General features: G+C 39.6%; 2 protein-coding genes and 1 long non-coding RNA gene across 12 annotated transcripts in view; 2 read left to right on the top strand and 1 right to left on the bottom strand.

The window, feature by feature from the left end:
- Positions 1–3,949, bottom strand: part of LOC106029972 (collagen alpha-1(XXVIII) chain-like) — a 40,117-nt gene extending 36,168 nt beyond the window's left edge. The window contains exon 1 of the mRNA XM_048061362.2: positions 3,838–3,949. The gene's annotated coding sequence lies outside the window, so the exon portion shown is untranslated. The remainder of the gene's footprint in view (positions 1–3,837) is intronic.
- On the top strand, positions 3,624–16,710 carry LOC125182496 (uncharacterized). Of its 3 annotated transcripts, XR_007162431.2 has the most exons (4): positions 3,630–4,072; positions 12,361–12,588; positions 13,604–13,705; positions 15,775–16,710. It is a non-coding gene; the product is annotated as an uncharacterized lncRNA (long non-coding RNA). The 3 variants fall into 3 exon arrangements; XR_007162430.2 differs by lacking the exon at positions 13,604–13,705 and having other exon boundaries at positions 3,638–4,072; positions 12,361–12,658; positions 15,775–16,706; XR_010832385.1 differs by lacking the exons at positions 13,604–13,705; positions 15,775–16,710 and having other exon boundaries at positions 3,624–4,072.
- Positions 16,711–21,300: 4,590 nt separating this feature from the next.
- LRP2 (LDL receptor related protein 2) overlaps positions 21,301–22,885 on the top strand; it is a 119,197-nt gene continuing 117,612 nt past the window's right edge. For 4 of the 8 annotated variants that reach the window (XM_048061353.2, XM_048061355.2, XM_066999509.1 and 1 more), the window contains exon 1: positions 21,301–21,622. In XM_048061353.2, the coding sequence (XP_047917310.1) occupies positions 21,529–21,622 (94 nt within the window). In that variant the 5' untranslated portion in view covers positions 21,301–21,528. The remainder of the gene's footprint in view (positions 21,623–22,885) is intronic. The other 4 variants (XM_066999507.1, XM_066999508.1, XM_048061351.2 and 1 more) reach the window with 1 other exon arrangement.

Raw genomic sequence — 22,885 nt, forward strand, 5'->3', positions numbered from 1 at the left:
ATGGCATGACACCAAAAATATTTTTTAAATAAAATAAATGTCTTAAAAGCTATGATTAGGACTTTCATGCTGTCATTTAAATGTTATAGATTTATTGCTAGAATTTTATGAGCATCCAGTTCAATATTTTTGGAAAGATGAAAGTTTCGTATTTTATCTTGAAGAACTTAGACATTGGATGCTTCAGCATGCAATTAATTATATTTCTATTCCCTGACATGATTTGACCTCTCTTTTTTTGAGATGGCATTACAGATTTGCATACTTAGTTGACTGAATTGGGCTAAGCTACCTCAGCTCACAAAAACTTCCAGCAAAATGGCAGTAGTTGGCACTAAGATTGTTAATCTTTGCAGGACTCGAAAGAAATGAATATAAAGGCTACTTTACAGTTGCATCAACTGAAGCTGAAGTCACAGATATTATTGCTACATATTCAGATCTTTGGATTTTTTCCATTACTGTTTGAAATCCAAGACTTGTCACCTCTTTGATCTTAGTATTTCAATCTGGGAAGTGAGGCATAACCATTTTGTCGAAGAATAAAGAGGTATATAAGAGCTATTTAAAAACAGCTAAATAGGCTATATTAAATCAAAAGAAATTCCTTATAATTTTAGAGCCATGATGAAAGACATAATGAGGAAAGATACACTCTTTCCACAAGTGAGTATATTTAACACTATCAAGAAAGGAGACCAAAGTGATGTTATGCCTATTTTTGTCTGCTGTTACCATTGTATATGGGTGGTGACAGCTTCAGGGCTCCATGAGGTTGTGCGGTCATTTTGAAGGGACACTGAATGAACAGCTGGGGCTAAGAGATGCCAGTTGCTGTGTATAGTGTGGCCTCTTGCACCAGCAACAGTCCTCACTGTCACTTCCAATGGACAAAAGTAGCAGCAAGCTTGAGTCTTCCAGACTTCTTACCTGGCTCTATTGCTTCCATCTGTTCCTTCTCCCTGTAAGCAGGTATGGCTCTTACAGCCTTGTCTAGCTCTACTGTGACCACTTAATCTACTGGTCAGCAAAATCCAGAACATTTTTGAGAAAGCCTTTTTTGTTTCTGTTAAGCTGGACTAGCTAATGTCTTCTACCGTGGTATCACATCACTAAAATGTGACATTGCCCTGACTCATCCTTCTTCAGCTGTCAACAGGCCTGCAACAGCACTGGAGACAGAAGTAACCATGAGCCAGCACAGTTAGCAAAATACCATATGAGTATTTCCATACACTAAAGGAATATTCAACCACCAGGGAGGCTAGTTTTTGAGAGCAACACGAAGCAGACAGAATGTTTCCTTTTTCCTCTGCCCTGATGGTAGTTTTTTGTCCCATCTTTGTCCCATTCTTGTCAAGAGCTTGACATGATGTTTCTGAAATATATTTCAACTTTTTTGCCACTTCAGTGTGAATAATGCACATATCTCATCTGCTGTGAACTGTTAAAAATATGCACGTTTCACACAGTCTTCTTCTAGTGTTTCATGGCCTCAAGATAGTCTTGACCATTTAACCTATGTATCATGCTGTAGTGGTATTCCAAGAGTATTTATTTCATTGTATTTTACACGTAAGTACATGACCACTGTGTTTAGAAAAAAAAACAAAAAACACAGAAAGCTACCTGACTTGAACTAGTGAAATAACAAAAGCATACCATTTACAATATTTTGAATTCTATTATTAAATATCAAGGTTATAAAGAATGTAGCTCACAGTCCTGTAAGTTGTATCACAAGCATGAATTTTAGGAAAAATAGTTCAAAAGTTCAAATACTCAGAGTAGTTGAAAAAGAAAATTAAAAAAAATCAAAACTAACTTTGCTGAAGGTTGCATCTGAAGAAAGATAAAATGGATGCCCATGTTTTTCCTTCTAATTGCAAAATGTGTTTTAGTGAATTTGACAGCTCAAGATTCAGGCTGAGTACATTAAGTCATGACAAATTGAGTTGAAGTTGCAAACTGTTGTGGCTGCAGTTTAAGAAAAATAATTTGGACATATATTTGTGACAAAAGCTGGTTTTTCTCTATGAAAAATTATGTCTTCATGGCACAGCCTTATAAAAACCTATTATGAAATCCTGGCATATGTGAAGGTAGTGGCAGAACTATTGCTTCTAGTGAAGCCAGGATTTATCTTTCCTTTTTAGTACAAATATTGAGCATCAAGTGTGAAAGATTTGGGCAAGTAGGCTGTATTGTGTTTTCATTTGAACTCGTCAGAGAAAATGCTGTAAGCAAGGTTTTTTGATGTCAAGGAGCTACTCTCTGTATAGCTACCAACAAATTCTAACGACTCTTTGGGATTAGTCTGATAAACACAGGCTTTTCTTTTGCAGCTGGTATGAATTCATCTCCCTGTTTCCTCCTTCTTTTAATATAGTTCTTCTGCAGTTTTTCAGGAGGTACAGCTGGAAAACATACAGGTGTAATGAGGCATAGAAGGAGGGAGGCTGTCTTCAGTACTTTCCCATTTTATCTTTGTATATTATTACCAAAAGCTTACTATGAGCATAATCTGTGTGTAATATCAATGTTAGATTTTGTTTTGCAAATTTTCTGAGAGATATTTTCCACCTTACAGCCTGAATAAGTAAATACATGTATATGTAAGCAAGTTATTTTCAAAGTTTGTAGCATTCAGCCTAACAAAGCCATGAAAGAATATACATAAAACAGTATTGATATGTTTTTAACATACTGAATATTTGACTATTCATTTAATAATACTGAACATCTAACCAGATCAAGAATACTCTTAAAATGGAAACTAAATGGAATCTTAAAATATTTGATCTTCTGTGTCAGTACCAATGAAAAAGTACTTAGACAAGTAATTATGTTGGATTTGCTGTTGCATTTGTTACTTCTTATTGTAAAGTATATTTTGCACAAATATTTTCTTCCACCTGCCTTATATTCAACAGTGTGATACCTGTAGCTAGCCATACCAAACTCTTTTACACTATCCCTTTTTTAATGCAGTATTTACATTTTTTGGGGTGGAAGCTCATGTTTTCATAGAGTTTCAGTAAAAAGCAACTGCTTTAATCACACTTAGCACATTTAGAGAAGACATTATCTGACAATTGGAAAAAGAATTACTCCGCTGGAAAAACGCTTAGCAAGTTAAAGCATGTTACTGTACATAGAGTATGTTGCAAATGAAAATGATAGAGTTGGCATAAAAAGGCAAGTTCTATACACTTCTAAAGTTGGAATCCTTTTAGCATTGGGAATAGGTTTTGTCTTTCACAGAGGTGATTATCTATAGCATTATAAGAAGACAAATATTTATCTTATAACTCTTATTGTCAGCATAACCCTAAACTCTTATAAATGCCATAATCTGCATCTTTTGTTATGTGGCTTTTATTTAAAAATACTTACAAACATATGCATTAGACCCTCTGCACCCATTGCAACAGCCTTGCAGGCCCAGCAGCTCTCCGAGCCACCAATGTGCTTTGTGCACCTTGGTGGCCCCCACTCCCCACCAGCCCTGCCCACCTGCGCATCCCCTTGTTGCCCTTCGTGAGGTATCAGCCCATTTCTGCTATCTGTCAGGGTGCCTGACTGACAGCATGACCCCCAAGGTACACGTTAACCTGCACCAGCATGCTGGGAACCATCATTGGCAGTGCTGCTTCTGGGGTGTTAGAGGCTGTGGCCTGCCGTGCTGGCTCCATGCTGGTAGCTAGACCTAAGCAGCAACAACGAGTTTTAAAATTGAAGCCTGATTGCCTGCTGCTGCCCAAGCAGAGTCTAAGCACAGCTGAAACTGCTGCAGCATCTCGGCGTACACATGGTTTGTCTGCTGAGGGCCCTTACCTGTGAAGGACTCTCAAGCTCAGGAAGTAGAAGGCTCTGTACCCTGAGGGGAAGATGTTCTTAGGAGCGGAGATAAACCATGTGAGGAACAAAACGGCTTTCTGTAGTTGGGACTTGGTTATTATTGTAGAGTTGACTTGCTAAGTTACATAAATAACTGATAGGGCTGTAAGATCCTCAGCAGGAGTGAAGGAATACAATCAGCAACATGAAGCTGAGGGAGGCTGGCAGACAAGTAAGTAAATATTTTAAAATATTAACAAAAGAGCTGTAACACTTTGTGTGCAAGTATAGCAAGGATTTTTGAAGTGAAGAAAGGTATTTTTTTTTTAGGCGAGACTAGACATACTGAAAATGCTAATAATTCTCTTTAAACAGCTACCAGCTTAAATGTATTTATGCTGTAATCTTTGGAATCTAGCCTAGCAAAAACCTGAGTAGATCTCTATTTCTGGATCTGAGGACTACTGTAGGTATCAAGATATTAATGATGATGGGGTTTGTGTCAAAAATATTCTTATTTTCAGTAAGTTTTTTTTTTAAATTTATATTTGTTAAGTTTGTAGCTATCCATGCTGAAGCTCTTGAATTCAAATAAATGTATTGAACAAGTTGTAGATTTGTTAGTACCATACACTTAAGAAGATATTGATAAGGCTCTTCCTTGTGGTAAAATGATATATCCTCTTTTTTTTAATAATACATAGAAACATGAAAATGATGGTGTAAGTGAAATTTAAAAATGGGGTATTGTGATTTTACTAGTACTTAAGCCAAACCTTAAATAATGTATGCAAACACAACTCCAAGAAAAAGAAGTCTTATCTTCAACTTCTCTTTCATGATTAGAAAGGTACAAGATACTAAGAAGTGTGAGGGTTAGTATGGCTTCAGATACTCCACTTGCCATGTGAATAGTTAAGGTCAACTGTATTCTGAATGGTATTTACTAAACTCATTTCCTTGCCTCATAGTGAAACTCTGCTGCTTTATCTTTGAAGTGTAGAGGTAGGAAAAAAAAATCATCATTTTTTCCAAGTACTTTCTTAGATATTCTTTGTGCAAATAAGTAGAGCATCACTCTGAGAGGAATCTTGCCCCAGTTCAGGCTGTGGGAGGTCTTCTTGAACACTGAAAGAGGAGAGTAGGATGTTTCCGTTTTCCAAAGCTGTCTAGGGGTTAGTAGGAGAGCAGTTACAAGGTGCCTTGGAAATATCAATCATTTGTATTCTTATGGAAGATGGGAATGTTTGGCTACTGAGTAAAATGACCCAGAGGTTCAAAACTATCTTGGTTATGTTTGCATGTAATCACTAAATGAATGTGGAATAGTGGTAAGAAGCTTTCAGCTGTGCACATTAATCCAAGAACAGAAAGGACAAAAGAAACACCTTTGAGAACACTTCTACTTTAATGAGCTCATAGTTATGTGGCCTTGCACCTTTCCAGGTGTGTGTGCTTCTGGGTAATAGCCCCTCTCCTGTAGGTTATCAGTCACTGGTGGCTACAGACAAGGAGTCAATGCAGGAAAGAATAGCTTATAGGCATAAAGGATCTGTTATAGCTTTGCTGGTATTAGTAGCAAGCTTCTTACTCAGTTTATGTAAAGTAAAAGTAACATTTTGCCCCAGATACAGGTGGTATGGACACCAAACTGTAGATTCCAGTCTGCTGTGATTGCTAGTATTTTATAAATCTGCACATGAAGTGCTTCTTTGGTCCTTTTAAGGAACAACAGAAAAAAAATTCTGTCAAGAACTACTGGTACTCTGAAAGACTTGTTCAAAGTGGTTTGTGTTTCAGCAGATGATCTGACTGACTTGGCTGCAGCTATTATGCAAATGGATAGGTGCTACTGCAATACTATCCTGTGCTGCTGGTGAACAAGGCATCTTTTCAACAATAGCTCACCAGATTTTGCATTATAAATCATGGGCCCTAATACTATAGGCTCAGAATAATATCATGTGGCTTGTGCTATAAAGATAATTCTCTTGGTAACCTGCTTTTTTGTGCCCTTTCTATGTTCCGTTGTTACTAAAGCTAAAATAGATCAAGTAGCTGACATTTCATAATCTGCCTCGTGCAGCATTTATATACCATCTCATTTTTTATATATGGTTTTGAGAGAGGATTTAATTTGTATCATCTCTTCCAAATAAGATTACAAATCATTTCAAGACATTGTTGCTATTCTTGAAATGGATACACTGACGAAGAGTAACTGTAGTTGAGGCTCAAAATTGACAGGCTTTGGTCTCAGACTTTTCAGAGTTTTTACTGCTTATGATGGTAAACACAGTGCCTCAGAAGGAAATGTTTCTCAGATATTTTAGCTGATGAAACAATAGTAACAACCCAATAGTCATGTTGTGCTGGATAAAACTTGTCTTTGCTGAACTGAGGCTACTCTTCTGCATTTCAGTTGAGAACCTTATTCTGTTAGTCTGGTACATGCTACCTTAGGGCTTGAGTACGTTTGCTATGCTATTAATAGTGTTAATGAAATGAGAACTACTTCTCACAATAGCCTAGTGATATTTGCATCACTCTGCCATATTTAATTGACCATACTGAAGGGTCATGCTGCTAAATATTTACCAAAGATGGGGTGTATGATAAAGAAGTAAGGCACTTAATACTGGTATTTCAGAACCCAGCCATATCATCATTGGATGAGCAGAAAACTTAATTTTGTGTAGTTATGCCTATCAAGATGCTATGCTTGAACAAAATCATAATAGCTGGTGTCTTTGAGGGAAAATAAAATGAGCCTTTTTATATTAGAAAGCTGTCAGAAATTACTATATCTTACCAATCTTCAGATTGAATGATACTCCGACAATCAAAACAGACTTGTCTATTACAGTATTGATGCCTTTGAAATAAATGAAGCAAGTGATGTAGAAAGTAAACTCACTTTTTTCCATGTATGGTGATCATGCTACCTGTGTTCTGTATTCTGTTTCCACAAAAAAGTACTTGCCTTGGCGTAGGATCAAAATTCAATAGCTAGAACCTGTCAGTTAATGCTGCATCAAGTGAAATCAGTCACAATACATGAATCTAATACCATGTTTACAATTTTTTTTATAATCCTTATAAAAAGGATTGCTTGGAAATTACAGAAAATAAATGTCCATTTCTGGAGTAGCTAACCTACTGCAGTGCTTTAACATCAAAACATCTTTCTCCTCTCTTTCTGGTACAAGTATTATTATCTATTTACCTTGATAAGTAGAGAGGTGTGACTAGATTCTGTGGATTTTTTTTTTAAAGCCTATATGGTGTTTGTAGTACTACACATATGCACTTAACATTTGACTTGTTAGATGTTTTTAAGAAAACAAGTTTTCATGATGTGTGAGTTCTCAGCTGATTTACTTTAAACTTTTTAGATAAAACAATTGAAGATTTTTCAAGTGGTTTACAGAAGAAAAGGTTGAAGGTCTGGAATGGAATCTCAGGTTTTAAAAAATCAGTTAGGTATGCGAGCAGAAAATCAGTTAAAAGATATGGCCACTGGGTGTCAGTCTTGACTCGAGCATGAACGGTTGTGGGCCTTGCTGATTGCAGATGCTTGGTTTGAGATGGCTGACTGAGCAATCTACTGATACCAAGACTTCGAAAATTCCAGGCAATTGATCTGTCATATACAAGTAAACGTGCTGTGACTATAGCCACTTTGTTCCAGAAAGCAAGCAAAACACATAATGAGGCGGCTTTATTGCTTTGTTGTCAGATTGAATGCTGTGTTTGGGCATTGAGCTTTACCTGTGGATCAGAAAGAATCAGATAGAAATAGTTCATCTTTCCTCCTCCCTGACTTGTGGAATGCTGTCATAAATCAGGGCTGAGCAAGTGCTGGCCTGTAATAAGAGTGGGCTTACACTTATTCTATAATGGAGAGTGGGCTACTGGAAGTGTCCTTGCAGTACAGAGTAAGATCGTCTGTTATGAACAGCATTTCCTTCTAGAACGAATGAGATACAGGCTTTGTGAGTTAGCCTGGCCTGGTTAGTACATTTACTGTGCTATGCTTGCACTTTTTCTTTATATAAGAATTTGGTCCTTTTTATAGTTAATGTCATGTGATGGACTTTCAACCTTCTCCTATAAAAACTACTTGAAAAGATATTATTGTTCTGTTGCACAGCAAAAAATAAAGTGTTTTTTGTTTGTTTGTTTCAGGATAGCATTTCTACACTCTCTTCCAAAACATATTCTTAATTGAGCTATACATTTATTTATATCGTACTTATATATCCACATGACAAACAAGGAGATAAAATTATTTCAGGGGACCACAAAAATTAGTACATGAGCTTTGTGCCCACCTCTGTTAGTGAATGGGGTCAGACTACTAGTGATTCAGCTGAAACTAAAATGCTGATTCAAAATACTCTGTAATGTTTTCATGGCTAAAATAGATTCCATTCTGAATCATCTCAAAGTATGAAGGCTTTCAGAAAAGTATAATCAAATTCAAGGGAAAACAAACAGATGTAATACTAGTTAAGTAAAATTAATTTCAGAAGCTTTCCAAAATGAACAAATTACAAGGTCATATTTTGTGATTTTTCTAGAGATCCAAGTGTAGCCTAACAGTTTGCTCCTTCCCCCAATTTTTTTTAAATTGTCTGCATTTATTGCTTACGTTTTCAGGAATTTTTCTCATCCTGATCAAACTGCTTTTTAAGGGTGATGTGGTAGTACTGACAAAGCTGATATAAGTGGGAAGGAATGTTTCTAAAAATTGAGAAACTTCCAAGTGCTGGATTCTTATATTCTTGATGCTGTACATTGAACGGAGATAACTTCAGGTATGTGCTAGCTGAATATTAGAATGTCAAAGTACTTCCTGTGGGCAGAATCCTGAAGCATCTTCATTGCATCTTTTATGTTCTAGCTAAAGCAGTTAATTATGTAGACATGTCAGTTACAGTTACATATATTAGAAATAAACGATTATTTTGTAGAGCATATTTGACTGCTTCACGTTTGTGCTGGAGGGCTGTGGGACAGAACTGCCCCAAATGTCTCAAAACACACTTCCATAAATTATGTAATGACAACTGTCACGTGCCTGTGAAGGTGGTTGTGTTCTGAGGTGATTTTTTTTAATCTGTTCCAGAGGGGACTGGGAGAAGTTTCATGATACCTAAGGTTATTCTTTTCGGCATGCTCATGAAGCCTGACCTAGACAAAGCACCAGACGCTTAAACTTGTAGTGCCTGGTGCTTGTGGTGTAGCAGTGAAACCTGGACTTTCTTACCCCAAGAGCCTCTTACGTATTGGTTTTGAAATTGGCTTGGTCTTTTTGTGAGCTCCTTAGTATGGAGTCAGATATGACAAAGAAAAATATGAAGCTGGTGTATGTCTTGGGCAGAGAACAGTGCTGTGAAAGCTTTAGCTAGGAAAATAGACAAGCTGCAGATGGAGTTAAAGCTGTAGTTCAAACTGATGACCATGTGGCTGTTGCTGTGTGTGAAGTGCCAGCTAAATCACTCTTGCATTCAACCATAATTGTAAGCTTCTGAGAAGCAGCCAGTGGCTTGGTTCAGTGGCTCTTGCCATAGGTCCCCTGTATTCCTTTTGTTATGCTGCTGGTCTGTTTTATTGGCCTGGAGTAGAACTTCTTACCATGCTCTACGGATACCAAGTTCTGGTGGGAGGATTTAAATAAAAGGGAAGTTGGCTGAGTAGCTGCTCCTGGTTCTGATCATTATATATTATGAAGCATGCTATTGCATAGTTAGGACAGTTACTATGCCAAATGAAATCAGGAGGAATTTACAAAGTTTATAAGGATTTTGATAAAAGATTCTTTTAAGTATTGAGCATTTCTTTCCTATAGTCTTTGCCATGTCAGGTATTTGGTCCATCTCAGCCCCATTGGTAATGGTGGCTATCAAAAAGAAGATAAAGCCATGATGGAAGAAGTCCTTTGTCCAAGATTGAGATGTTAAGTGTACTGAATGCATTACTATTTTATTTGCTTAGTCATTCATGCCATAGGCTTTCCTGAGTAGACTCTTGCAGTCCATGTCTGTTTCCTGGGTCTGTTAAATGTCACCTCAGAGATCAGGAAAAATTTCTCCTCCTCCCCTTAAACCCTTTTAGCCAGGGGCAGCTGAAGTAAAGATTACTTCAAAGGCCAGGCATGGTTTTTCTGTTCTTTCTGAGGCATTGCACTGGTGGTAGCCCTAATTTTCCTCTTACAGGTAGATGTTACAACTATGCCTGGTACACTTCATATTTGTACGTATCAGGAACATCTCTTGTAAAGATGCTGGAATTGCAGTAGCTTAAAATTGGTGTTGTAGAAAATGGAATAATTCCCCATGCACATTAAGAACTCTGAGGCAGAAAAGACATGTGACTCAATATCCCTTATCTTCAGCTAATTCCTTTCAGGAGTGCTTAGATAAGATTAAAAGAAACAGGCTTCCTTCCAAACATCTCCGCTTTTTCACCTGAAGAAATTTGCTGAGAAAGGAGCAGAGTCAGCTGCCAGCATGTCGCAATGCATGTTGAATCCAAAGAAAATAGGGCGTATTTCTGCAAATTTGCATGTGAAACTGTGCTTTTTTTGAGGTTGCAGTTAAGCTGATAGAAAAGGTTCTGTTGACTCCTCTTTGTCATTCATTTTTAGTGCAAAATTATTTAAAACAAATAAAAACTCCAAACCAAAATCTGAAAGGATTTTGCCAGGCAGTTTAAATAAACTAAGTTCAACAAACGATTTGAGCTGCAAAGTCAGGTAGTGTGAAAATGTAAATGCTAACGTTGCCCAGAAAAGTTTCTCTCTCAACCTTCTTCAAGTGTATTTTTTTTTTTTTTAATCTTAGAGAAACAGGTGCCGCTAACAAAGATCTCTGCTTTGTTTGGCTGGCAGATGTTGTTTGTTTGGGGAGATGCAGACACAAGGACGAAAATGACATTAAAAAGGAATATTTGATAATCTTGTAAGGTAAAGCCACCAAACCAAATATTTAGTGTAATCAAATTGTTTATAATGGTTTGCGTTTATTTTTTTGAGCTCTCCATTCTGAGACCATGCAGTGAGTTACATAGGTGCTGCAAGAGTGATAGTGTGTGATGAAGTCCCTAAAATACTGAACTGTTCTGTACAGAGGACTGAATAAAGCATACTGTAAACTTATCTTGTGCTTCAACAGGCAAGCATGCAAGTAAGGTATCAAAAAAATGCAACAAATGGAGTATTCCTGTAGGTGTTGAGACCAAGGCCAAAGATTCTATTTATGAATCTGGCAGAGATGGAACTTAAGTAGCTAGCAATTGCTGTGATAGCAGACTGGGTTTATCACAACTCTGTGTAAGTAGGATGCAAACATCAGTTAATATATTACTGTGTTTTCCGGAGCAGGAGATAGCATTTACTTGTTGTGTCTAGAATCTGTTCAAGTCCATACATAAAAATCAAAGTTACATATTCATATCTAGACTACTTAACTGTACTGGACACCAGTATTTTTGTTATTCAGGTTTTAGTGATAAAACAACTATGGGAGTAATTTTACATGCTTATTTGATAGTGACACCCAAAAGACTAGTTAGGATTAAGAGTTAATTGGATGGAACAGGGTAAAAATATGATTAGGCACCAAGATAGTAAGTTTTAATGTAAAGTATTGCTTGAAATATCCTTATGTCCTCTGTACTTAGAAAAAGTGCAACATGAACAGGGATAGTAGCAGATTCTTTAGCCTGAATTTGGAAACGACTCATGGAAAACTACCTTTTGTTACAGGGGAAAAAAAGCAATCATCTCTGTTCCTGAAACATCTGACTGAGAACACAAAATTCAGTTGTATCCCTTTGGAAAGTGGTCAGATGTGACAAAAAAGTTTCTAAATCTAAAAATAACACTTTCATTTGGTATTCTAGAATGTGGGAAAGGCCTTATTCCTATATTTTTAACCATTAGCAGAATTCCAGAGAGAATGGTACTTTGAATAGCTTTCTTCTAATTCAACCCGATTATTATATTGTTTAAAACCTAAAGGTCAAACTCGAATGGAAAGCTGCCTCCAGATCTCTAGTCTTTCACTGTCTTAAACTCAGGATGCATGTGAGATGATGACAGGTGGCTTTAAAGTACCTTTTGCCCTTTCCTAATCCTGGTTTATGGGGATTTAAACATCACAGATATAGTAAGTAGTCAGCAAACTGCTCTATCTCATACATAGTTGCCCAGGGATCACTGGGAACCAGGAAAATAAAGAGACTGTAGTGTTTTACCTTCGTCTGCTTCTGGTATGCACTCCAGTTGTTGTCTGGAGCAGGATCTGCTCTGGTGACCTTAACCCATATTCAGTTTGTATGAGGTTTTGTAGTGGTAAGATAGTTCAAACCAGCAGCTTCATAGTTGTTAATCTGATTTTTTTTATCCTGTACTGCAGCTTGACCAATATGTGAGTTTACATAAAAAGTGTGTTGTACTATAATAAGAGTAATAAAAACCACTGTACTTATTGACTACATTCTTTTTGTTTGCAGTACTGTTTTCTGTCTCTTCTAACATCATCTTTAAAGAAGCAAATTCATGTCTGAAAGGAGACATTAGGAAAACAAGAAGGTATAGGGAAGGAAGGAAAAGAAAATGACAACTTAAAAGAACGTGATCCATACTGGGATAACGGAGGGAATAGCAGCAGAAATAAGAAGAGTGAGATGTCTACTAAGAAGACAATAAAAGGCTCTTGGTGCTGTAGGTCTACAAGCAAGGTTTGGCTCTAATGTTCTCATTCATCAAAAAGACCTTGGTGCAAAAACAGAAGAATGCTGGCAATAACAGGTTATATAATTTCTTTTGAGATCTCTGCTGATTGTAGTAAATATTTCAGTATTTGAAATGGTTGTAATCTGATGATAATTGGTAAAGTTGGGTGATAGTAAAACTGTAGAGAAGTTTCGTGTATCTCAAATGTGTGGTCTGAGTTTTATTGAAGCTCGCCTACCTGAATTAATTTAACAGATGAAAAAGCTTCTCTAAAGGTCTTGTATTACTAGATTCATGAGACTTGTCAAAACCCATGCAAGGTGGAATCAGCAGTGATTATTGGCAATAAGGTGCATAAAGGAACAGATATGACAAACTCATATTACATGGATGGCATGGGATGCCTGTGTTGATTGAGGATATAAATATTTGTCTCAAATCTTCACTAGATTGCTTTGCTGTGTATAAAGAGATAGATCTCTGTTTCGCTGGAAAAGGTAAACATAACTCAGCAGAGTTTCTCTTCCTTGGTCTTTACTTCACCTTTTCTTATCATCTTCTGTTTCCCTTAGGATGATGATAGCTTTTTAAATGAGAACTTTACCATTCATATACATGTCTTTGCTCTTCAGATTGAATCATTTTATCATGCTCAATAGGTTGGAAGTCTTGAAGACCACTCAGAAACAAAGGCTAATAAAAATTTAGGAGACCGTCTGAAAGGTTGACTGGAAAAACTAACTGTTGACTACAGTGACGTCTTGCTTGCATCTAGGACAGCTAAAACTATACATACTTTTTTGTCATCTTTTCTTGAAAAATACCTTATTTTCTTCCTGCAGTTGATCCAGTCATCTGATGTTTCATTTGAATAATGGCTTCAGGGATTCAGTATCAGGGTCACTGACTGCTGATGAATCTTAGCTGAGACTACTGAACTTTGAAGCTTTCCCTTGTTAGTATAATGGAGCCACAGTTTAACCTTATGTCCCCAATTTATTTATTTATTTTTTAATCCAGAAGAAAAAAATTTAACTGTGATCTGTGGAAATAATCTGAACATTTTAGGAATTGAAGACATAGTTGGTGGTACCTACTTGATCACCCATCAGCTTTTCACAGGTAGGTGGCAATAGTAATATATCAGGACTAATAAAACCCCTGTGCTTTTTTTTCTTCGTTGTGCAATAATTAACTGGTTATCCAGCTTCATAATTCAAAGGTCTAAGGTTTGAGGCTTGTCCTCTTAATTATTTCTGGAGTTTTGACTACAACACTACAATATGAATAAAACATTACTTTCAGGTCAATATGAGGGTTCAAGCACATAGCCTTCAAATTAATGAAACAATGCTTCTGCTGTACCTAATCAACCACAAAGGATTATGGGGACCTAGGGCATTTTCATTAGTATCTCTTAAAGTGTCTTGACACAAAGTAATACAGCTCCAGTTTTTCTGAAAAAGTTAAACATAAAACAGTCTTTCATACGGAGCAAAAAGTTTTTAATATCTAGGAGAATGTGGTATCTAACCTCCTATCTGCTTTTAATGGCTCATGGCTGTGATGTACAATAATGTTTAAGGACAATTGTTTATCTTCAAAAATAAATAATAAATCCGCCTCTCCCTACCTCTAAAGCCTTTTAAGACACCATTATGACATGGGTATGTTGCATAGCTCTGTTGGTATACATTTTTTTTTTCAAACTCATAAACTATTTCCAACTTGTAAACTACTGTTCCAGTGGAAATGTAAGCACAGTGTAAAGAATGTGTCTCAATAATCTATAAAAATTCAATTTCTTGACTGTGTCCTTCACCTTATGGTGTAGTGCAGCTGCACTAGAAACTCTAAGTGTTACAAATCCAAAACTTCTTAAGCTAAGCACCAGAGAAGTAACCTAGTGTTTTTAATTTAAGATCTTATCCTGAACAATGTGGATCCCCCTGTCGTCAAAACAGTAAAACAGCAGGAGGTATCCTTTACTGTGGTGAGGTCTTTATGTCTCCTAATCAGGAAAAAATCTTAAATTCTGCAACTGTGGATTATACAATAATAAATTCAGGATGCAAGAACAAGCACCGAGAAGAAGGAGCAGTTCAGTTAGGTATCTTGCAAAATACAAAATACACCATTAAGCTGTTTTTGATGGTCAACTTTCACCTCAATTCCCTCTTCTGATAAGTGGTTATAAAAAATAACACTGCATGCTTGCCTGCTGGTAGTTTAAGTGGCTCTAGCTTCTCCAGACACAGAGTTTGCTAGTTCCTCGTGGATTATAAAGTAGCCTGATGAGATGTTGGCATGAACAGTGAAATTGGTTCGAGTGTTGTCTCCTACTGCCATTTGCAGCTCACTCCTGCATCTGTGGAACTGTGCTGTAAGGCAGGCACAGCGGTTGCCTCTCTCTTGAGGACCTGCATAACTGAGGGGACAAAAGGGAGAGTGAATTGCAATGCCGCAGCTCAGAGGGAAGATGGATAAAGGGGGAAGGGTGGACTTCTCAAGCCAGTTACCTTGCTTGCCAAAGTCTGTGCTCACTGAACTGTCCTATATCTCATTCCTGTGAACAAGTCCCCCAAGGAGGAGAGAGGTTTTTTTTAATTATTGTAATCCTTTTGACCTTATGCATTCATGAGTTTGGTCTCTTCTTGTCAAAGTGGTTTTGCAGGTTGGCTGAATCAGGTAGTATTTTCAAAGCAAGTGTTTTAAGTATTGTTCCTTTGCAATCAGCTGAGAATTGCTAAAAATATATCAATTATCTTAAGCTATTGTTTTCTTCATATTTTTCCATTTAATAGAACAAAAAATATTCGTACTGTAAGTACATCAGTATACAACTCAGTGGTTGGTATGCACAGGGTGTTTCATGGTGGCTGTGTTTTGGTCATACACTAAATAACTTTGTTCTCAGATTCCTTCATAAGCCTATTGCTGTCTTTTTCAATGAAAACAAAACTTGTTCACAAAATTCATGGGGTAAGACCATATTTTCAGCTTTTCTATTAAACTCAGTGGTTAATCTCTGGCTCTCTGAAATAAACACCAAAACTGTAAGAATCTGTCACCTGCACCCCCTGTACTGCTGAACCATGTTCTCTTTTGCTTAGTGTTCTTTCTCTCGTTCTGGCCTGAAATTCTAATTAATATACTACTAATCTGAAGGAGTATTATCTATCTTTTCTCAGATGCTTTTGATGGACTGCCCTTGTGATCTGTGGAGCATTTGATCCTGGCTGTTGGAGAAACAACACGTAACAGTTCTTAGTATGCGAGAATTCCACTTCAGAAGAAGTTCATCCTGAACACCCCTGAGATCTGCTATTAATAGGGATGTATGGCAAAGAAAATAGATAACTTAAGACATTGACACACCGTTTCACAGTTGATACTGTTGCCTATTTGATAATTAAGTTTTTGAACCAACTCTGGGAAGTGAAAATAAAAGTAATTTGTGGGACAGTCTAGCTTGAATGGTATATTAAGAAATAATAATCTTACTTCTTACTAGGTTCACTCTGTCATCTCTTATAACATCACATCTGCATTTACTTGTAAAAATTGCTGAGGTGGATGGTATACTGTTTTCTCGTCCTGCCTTTCATACTATGTATTTTTTTTCTGAGAAGAATACTAATTTCCTTTTGGATTTTTGTAGTTCTCATCTATAAAGTGCTTGAGAGATTCATCTAGTTTTATATGTAGGAAACTAATGCACAGAAGAATTTTGGTTAAAAATATCCTTTGATTTTTGAGTATCTAAATTAAGACATCCAGGACTCAGTTTTGTAAAACTTGGTACTACGGATTAGAAGTACAGCTCCCATGAACTTTGTTTACAGCAATGAGCACTTCCAAGTTTTCTTAAACAGGCCCAGGTGTCTCAAATCAGCAAACAAATGCTTCAGAAGTTTTAAGTGACTTCTTATATGGAAAGGCTGTTGCCTAGGCAGAGCTACAGTATTGTTCTCTGCTGTGCTAAATGTCTTTCCTTCTTTTTTGTTGCATTTGCTGTATGTTTTTACATTTCTGCAATAAATGAGTCAGAAGATTTCCTTTGGTACTTTGTTCTTATTGATTACCATACCTGCTGGAATGTTGAATGAGGTAGCATCCTAAGGAAAACAGCATGTCCAGGCTTCAGAAATGACGAGGCTTTGGCTTTTATTTTGAGCCATGCAATTTTTCTATGCATTTTTCTCCTTTATGGAATGCCGTGTTGAGATGTATAACCTCGAAAGTGGATATTATCATACAGAACACTTAAATGTGGGAAAAGATAATATTTGCATTGTTTGTCTTATACACCACTGCAGTGAAACACGGGATATATATTCACTGAGTAATTATTTTCTACTGTATGAGCACTCTAGGGAAATCATCAAGAAGACAAGGATTCCAGTCTTGCTTTTTCTCAGCATAGCTCAATCTGCTCTTGTAAAGGGTCTTCAGAGTTACTCCATCCTACTCTATTTCCCTTGAGAGTATCCTAACAGGTTTTTAGAGCACACGTTATTTGGAAATGCCTCTTTACTTCCAGTCCTTCTCAAGTACAAATTTCCCCTGTTACTTTCTTGCAGGGTTCAGACCGGGTGCTGAACAGTTGAGCTTGAGCAAAAATAAGGAGTTCTGTTCCTCAGAGATGAAGAGCCAAAGAAGTCTATTTGCAGTAAGGCAGGTACCAAGAACTTTGCTAATTAGGGGTACAGCCAGGGACAAAGCATACTTGCCCTTGGTTTGTAACTGTTTCCAGGATGGGGCACAGGGACGTGGAGGTTGAACCAGATAGTCCTAAGTGAAGGGGGAAGAAGAGGATTGGGACTTGTTTAGTCTTTCTCCGTTTCCTGTCACATAAAGAAGCCTCATCTCCATACTGTTATTGTTAAAATCCGTCACAGGCCCAATGCTGCAGGGATAAAAAGGGGGGTGTTGGGAAGTTTTTGTGACTGTCTTTGCTAGTCTCACTTCTTCAGTGGCAGTTACAAAGAAGACTCACAGTTCCCATGCACTGCTTTTTGTTCCAGGGTGCAGTAATATAATTCCAGGTTGAAAGAGAAGTTGTAATATGTTACTTACCAGGACACCTTGAGGAAACTTCTTGCCATGGCGCCAGCTGCATTGTGCAATCCTTATTTTATGGTTTCTGTTTTGGCTGATTCACATCTCCTGGGTTTAATGTTTCTTGTGTTCATGTGGGCTAGGGATCCACCTTTGATCCAACATGTTTGTCTTCTGGAAATCTGTGCTCTACTGATGAGTACTCATTAGATGCTTGAGAACAACATCAAGCAAGGCCGTCTCTTTGTTACTTTTAAATTGGTTTGTTGTTGTTTTTGTTTGCTTATTTTTCTGGAAAATACCTGCCTGGCAAATAACTGCCATTATTTTAAGTATTGTGAAATGTGATGTGGCTTATATCAGAAACTTGAGTTCAAGTGCTGTTTTGTGCTTTTCTGTTAAATTAACGTGACACTTTAAATTGTAGAACAGTGGAGATGGATGAAATCTGAAGAATGAACTTGCTGCTGTTGGATTGTTACATAATTACCCAGGTAGAGATCGAGTCATTTTTAATTTATATTTGTATGACTTGTCATACCAGTGTTCTCTCAAAACATAAGTATGGCTGCAGGAAGCCTCACTTTAGTATGATTAAACAAAAATAATAAAGGAGTTTGCCATGGTAAAGGCATAGGATTTGGTGATGAAATTGGAAACACATCTTATGACATAAAATGTCTTCAATTTGGAAAAAACTGTGTTTATCCAAGGACAGATTGACCACAGGATTACCAAATGTCAGTGGTGATTACAGCTTTACTGAGTGATGCACTAGGCAGATCCTCAACCTCTGTAAACTGTCCTAGCCCTAAGAAATTCAGAATAGACAAGAAATTTACAGGTGTCAATCTGACCTGCTGTTTCTTTGAGTGAATCTCTCCTTTTTCTTCTTTTTATTTACTTATTTTATTTTTTTAAACTAGCCATCAGCTTTGTGTCTTTATCTAGTCATACATCAACCCTGGTGTTTCTGTCTATTTGTTAAGAACTGGATGAGTTTGGGTACTGCAAATTAGAGCTGAACCCTGGTCAAAAATCAGGCCTTTTTAATTTTTAACTTCAGTGCTTAGCATGCATCTTTAATATGTAAGCAACATGGCTGTTTGTTCAAAATTACAACTTTAACAGCTTTTCTGATTGCTTGCTTATAGCAAAAATCAGGCAAGCAAGCACTTCCCAAACTATATTTTGAATTAAAACCAGAATTCAGTGAACAACTGTATTACCTATGTTTTTTCCCTCTAACCTTCTAACAGATGTAATATGCGTCATCTTAAAGATGAAATAATACACCAAAAATCCCTAGATCTAGTTCAGTCAGAACATGTTCAACTGATGGTCAACGGGAAGCTAGGAGGGAGATGTGTGCTACATTGGCAAAGGCAGTTTTGGATGTAGTTACAGGAGGGCCTTGAGGTATTTGTTCTTGCAGCTCAAATCTTGCTGAAGTGCTGTTTGATGGTGTCCAGCAGATCAGGAGTCCCTATGGCTGGGTGATGGGTGCCATGGAAAGGTGAGAGGAGAAAATTTTTGATAAAGTTAAGAGGGAACAGCATTATCTTGTGCTGGCTCCTTAGTGACTCTCATTCTTCAGCAGTGAAGCATCTGGGCTTTTCATTTAGTTTCTCTTGAAACACAAAGAATAATGAGTGGGAAGGGCTGGCCCACTGTCTTTGGACAGGGCTTTCCCTCACTGTCAACAGTGTCTCCACTTATTTCTGTTTAGAATCCTTGTTGCCTGCAACCCTCTGGGAAATGCTGATGTGTAGAAATGATAATGGTGAATGAGGCAGGAACATGACTTGTACATGCCAGCTGTGTAGGAGTGAAGCAGGTGCCTCCCAAAGTCTGCTTCCCAGTCACCCCAAACGTGCAATGACAGAAGTGTGCATGTAGCTCCCAAGTACTGTCTGCCCTGTCTGTGTATTGCTGGAGAGTGAACAGCCTTAAACCACTTCCCTTCTAATTAAGAACGGTCAATCTGTGTGTTGGCTTTTCAGGCACCCATCTGTACAGAGCGGATCTGCTTGCACCCCTCTGAGGATCTCTTCCTTCCCTCCCCGTTGGCGTTGTTGGGGGATTAAAGCAGCGGTGGCCCCATACACAAACGCAGCTGGTTCCGTTTGGTCAGCCTGAGCCTTGCTGTGAAACCACGACAAGAATTCCAGTAAGTTGGCAACACTGAAACACAAAGAAAACAACAATAGGAAAAGACCTTCCGTGCAGAAAGGAATGTTTCAAGCACTGTTCTCCTACAGTGAAAGGAGAGAGGGTGGGAGGGAGGAGAGAGATTTGAAGAGGGCAGGTCCCCCTCCTCCCCCAGCAGCTCTGGATCTTGTGATGGAGAGATCTTATCCTCTCTTTGTGATTCAGAGGTGCCAGGAAGCTAATTGAATATTCTGATCTGCCCCCAGTGTTTCTTGTGGCTTGACCCCGGTGCTGTGTCGTACCACTACACCAAACAGCCCTGAACCTGCATAAATCACAACCTTGCAAAAGCCTATGCTCCACATATTCTCCCCCTTCCCTCCCCCCTAGCTCCCCCTTTTTTAGCTTGATAGATAGAAAACCTTTACAGAAAGGTTTAGGGAGCTTAGTGCTCTACAGATCCTAGAGGAAATATTGCAATCTGCTAATAAACAGCAACATGTTCCTCTGCAACTTTTGCAAAAATAATGCAGGCACCTCCACCCCTTACTTGAAATTGCAGTCCAAAGCAAAAAAAAAAAAAAAAAAGAGTTAATGTTTTGAAGTATCACTTAAGTTCTGCTGCAGTGTCAGCAAACACTCATTGCAATGTAATGAATGTGGCACGAAACAAACATAAATAATATATGGAATTTATAAAGGTGAGATCATTAAAATTAATCTGACAAGTTTCTTGCAAGACAAATAGACCCCTCTCTCTCCCATGGTGTATATGCATGGTAGTTTCTTGTTCACATACGCGTGTGTGTGAACACGTGCATAGAAAGGAACAGCATGGCATAACTAAGTTTTCTAGTATTTCTGAGCATTATCAAAGTAATTTAGCTTCCTTTAGTTTGTGTGATGCTCTTGCTCCTGCAAGGAAAGCCTCCAAAATGCTTGCCCTTTACCCAAGACTGCATTCCATCCTGAAGTATCAGGGTATCTTTATCTTTCCCCGGTGATACCATGCCTGTTCTACCGTTGTTAGTAGGTATATGATTCCTGAAATAGCAGCAATAAAACACAGGCATTTCACGTGTGCTGTACACTGTTAGAACCAGAGTAAGGTGTCTCTGGCTGATATCTTAAGCACTCACAGCCAAAGCGCTTTACCAAACTGATTTTATCTCCCTAGAAGGTGCAGAAGGAAGTTTCATTGCTACAGTTTTCCTTTTGCATTTTTTCTGTGAGGAATAAAAAAGTCCTAACTTCTAAGCTTTATCCCCTGCATTGGTAAGGAGGTATTTCTAAGTTGTTAAGTACACTTTTCTCGTTTGGAGAATACCTGTGGGATGTATTTCACTTGCAAACCGAAATTCGCCTGAACTACTGACTACATTCAGTGTAGCACCACGGACCCCGCTCCCCAGCCTGTGCAGAGCGGGGCTGGCCGCATCCTGCCTCTGCTGCCGGCGGGGAAGGAGGGGCAGAGGCAGCCCGGGGCTGCGGGGCCTGGAGCGGTGCCTGATTCCCTCATGCTAGTTCCGGGGCCGCCGGGTATAAAGAGCTTTATGCAATGTCTGGAGGGTGGGAGTTTATAGAAAACGCGATGCCTCAACAGGCGAACGCGCCTTTCTTCTGCAACTAGCGGGGCAAGAAAAAGATACGGGGCTCCTTGCGCGCTGCCCTGCAGCCCGGCACCCCGGCGTCGAGCGGCCAGCTTCCGAGGGAGCTGGAGCATCCCAGCCCGGATGGGACCTCACCGTCGGATGGATGGAAGAGCAGCAGCTGCCTGCAAGCTGCTCGTTTTATTCGCCGTATGCGTAGTGCGGGGCAGCTGCCAAGGTAAGCGCTGCGCTCCCGCCGCCCGGCGAGGGGCTTCCAGGGGGCGCCTCCCCGCCCGGCGCTTCGGGCGGACAAGTCCCAAGTGGGCTAACGGGGCCCGCTCGGGTGCTGCCGCCGCCCCTCGGGAGCTGGCGCTGCCCAGGAGCCCTTCGACGGACTTGGTTTCTCTGGAGGAAAAGGCGCTAGCGCCTTAAAAGAACACCACAGACCCCACCGGCTCTGTAATTTCGTTTCATCTCAGCTTTAAATTATCCCAGTATTATTTTTTTTCTGAGTCGTGCAAACTTTTATTTATTTATTTATTTTTTCCCCTCCCTGCGGGTTGCACAAGGCAGCACCCCCTGGCTGGGCACCCCGCGCTCACGGAGCCGTGCGGGGCCGCGGGCGCCGTCGCGGGCTCTGCGTGAGGTGAAAACGCCCGGGGCCAGCGGGCCGGGCCCCGAGCACCACACGGCGCGGCCCCGCGGCCGAACTTTGTCTGCGGGCTTTGCCGTCGCTAGGCGACGCGGCTGCATGTGACCCGCCGCCGCGGGCCCTAAGCCGGCCGCGGGGGGCGGCCTCCGCTCGGGGCTCCCCTCACAGCCCCACACAGCCCCGGCTCCGCGCCCGCAGCGCCCGCGGCACCGGGCTCCGGGGAGCCGGAGGGGCCGAGCGCCTTGCGGGGCCCCGGGGGTGAAGCGGCGGCGCTGCTGGGTGAGGGGTGCGTCTGCGCCTTCAAGTTGTTAATCTGCTTTCCTCGCTCAACTCTTAGGATAAGCTCCTTAGGCAGAATCAAGTAAGTAATTATACAGCAACTGCTGCTAGCGGCTCCCGCTTGGGAGCAGCGAAAGAGGAGATAGCTAATGGGCTGCAGGAGACCCGCAAAAGCCCTAGCCAAGGAGGTCACGCTGGGCAGGGAGTTAATCCGACGCCCTGTTAGGTTACACTGGGCAGAATGGAAGCTGCAGAGCTGCTCTGGAAGTGCATTTCTTTGCTCCGCTCCCGCTTTTCACTCTTCAGACTGCCCAGTAAGTGACATGACTGAGGGAGAGGGAAACTCCGACCCCTGTCTGTAGGCAGTGGACGCGCAGAACATTTCACCTTGCTGGTTCCTCCCGCTCCACTCCCTTCAGGGCAGTAGAATAAATAATTGTGCAAGTGAAACAGTATAGTTTTTGTAACGGCATACCCGGTACCGATAAAACACCTGGATTGCAATCTTGGCCACACTGTGATTGTTACTGTGGAGTACTTGATACCCTTAAGTTGAGCTCCTTGAATCTT

This window comes from Anser cygnoides, chromosome 6, assembly GCF_040182565.1.
Source record: "Anser cygnoides isolate HZ-2024a breed goose chromosome 6, Taihu_goose_T2T_genome, whole genome shotgun sequence".
Lineage (NCBI taxonomy): Eukaryota > Metazoa > Chordata > Aves > Anseriformes > Anatidae > Anser > Anser cygnoides.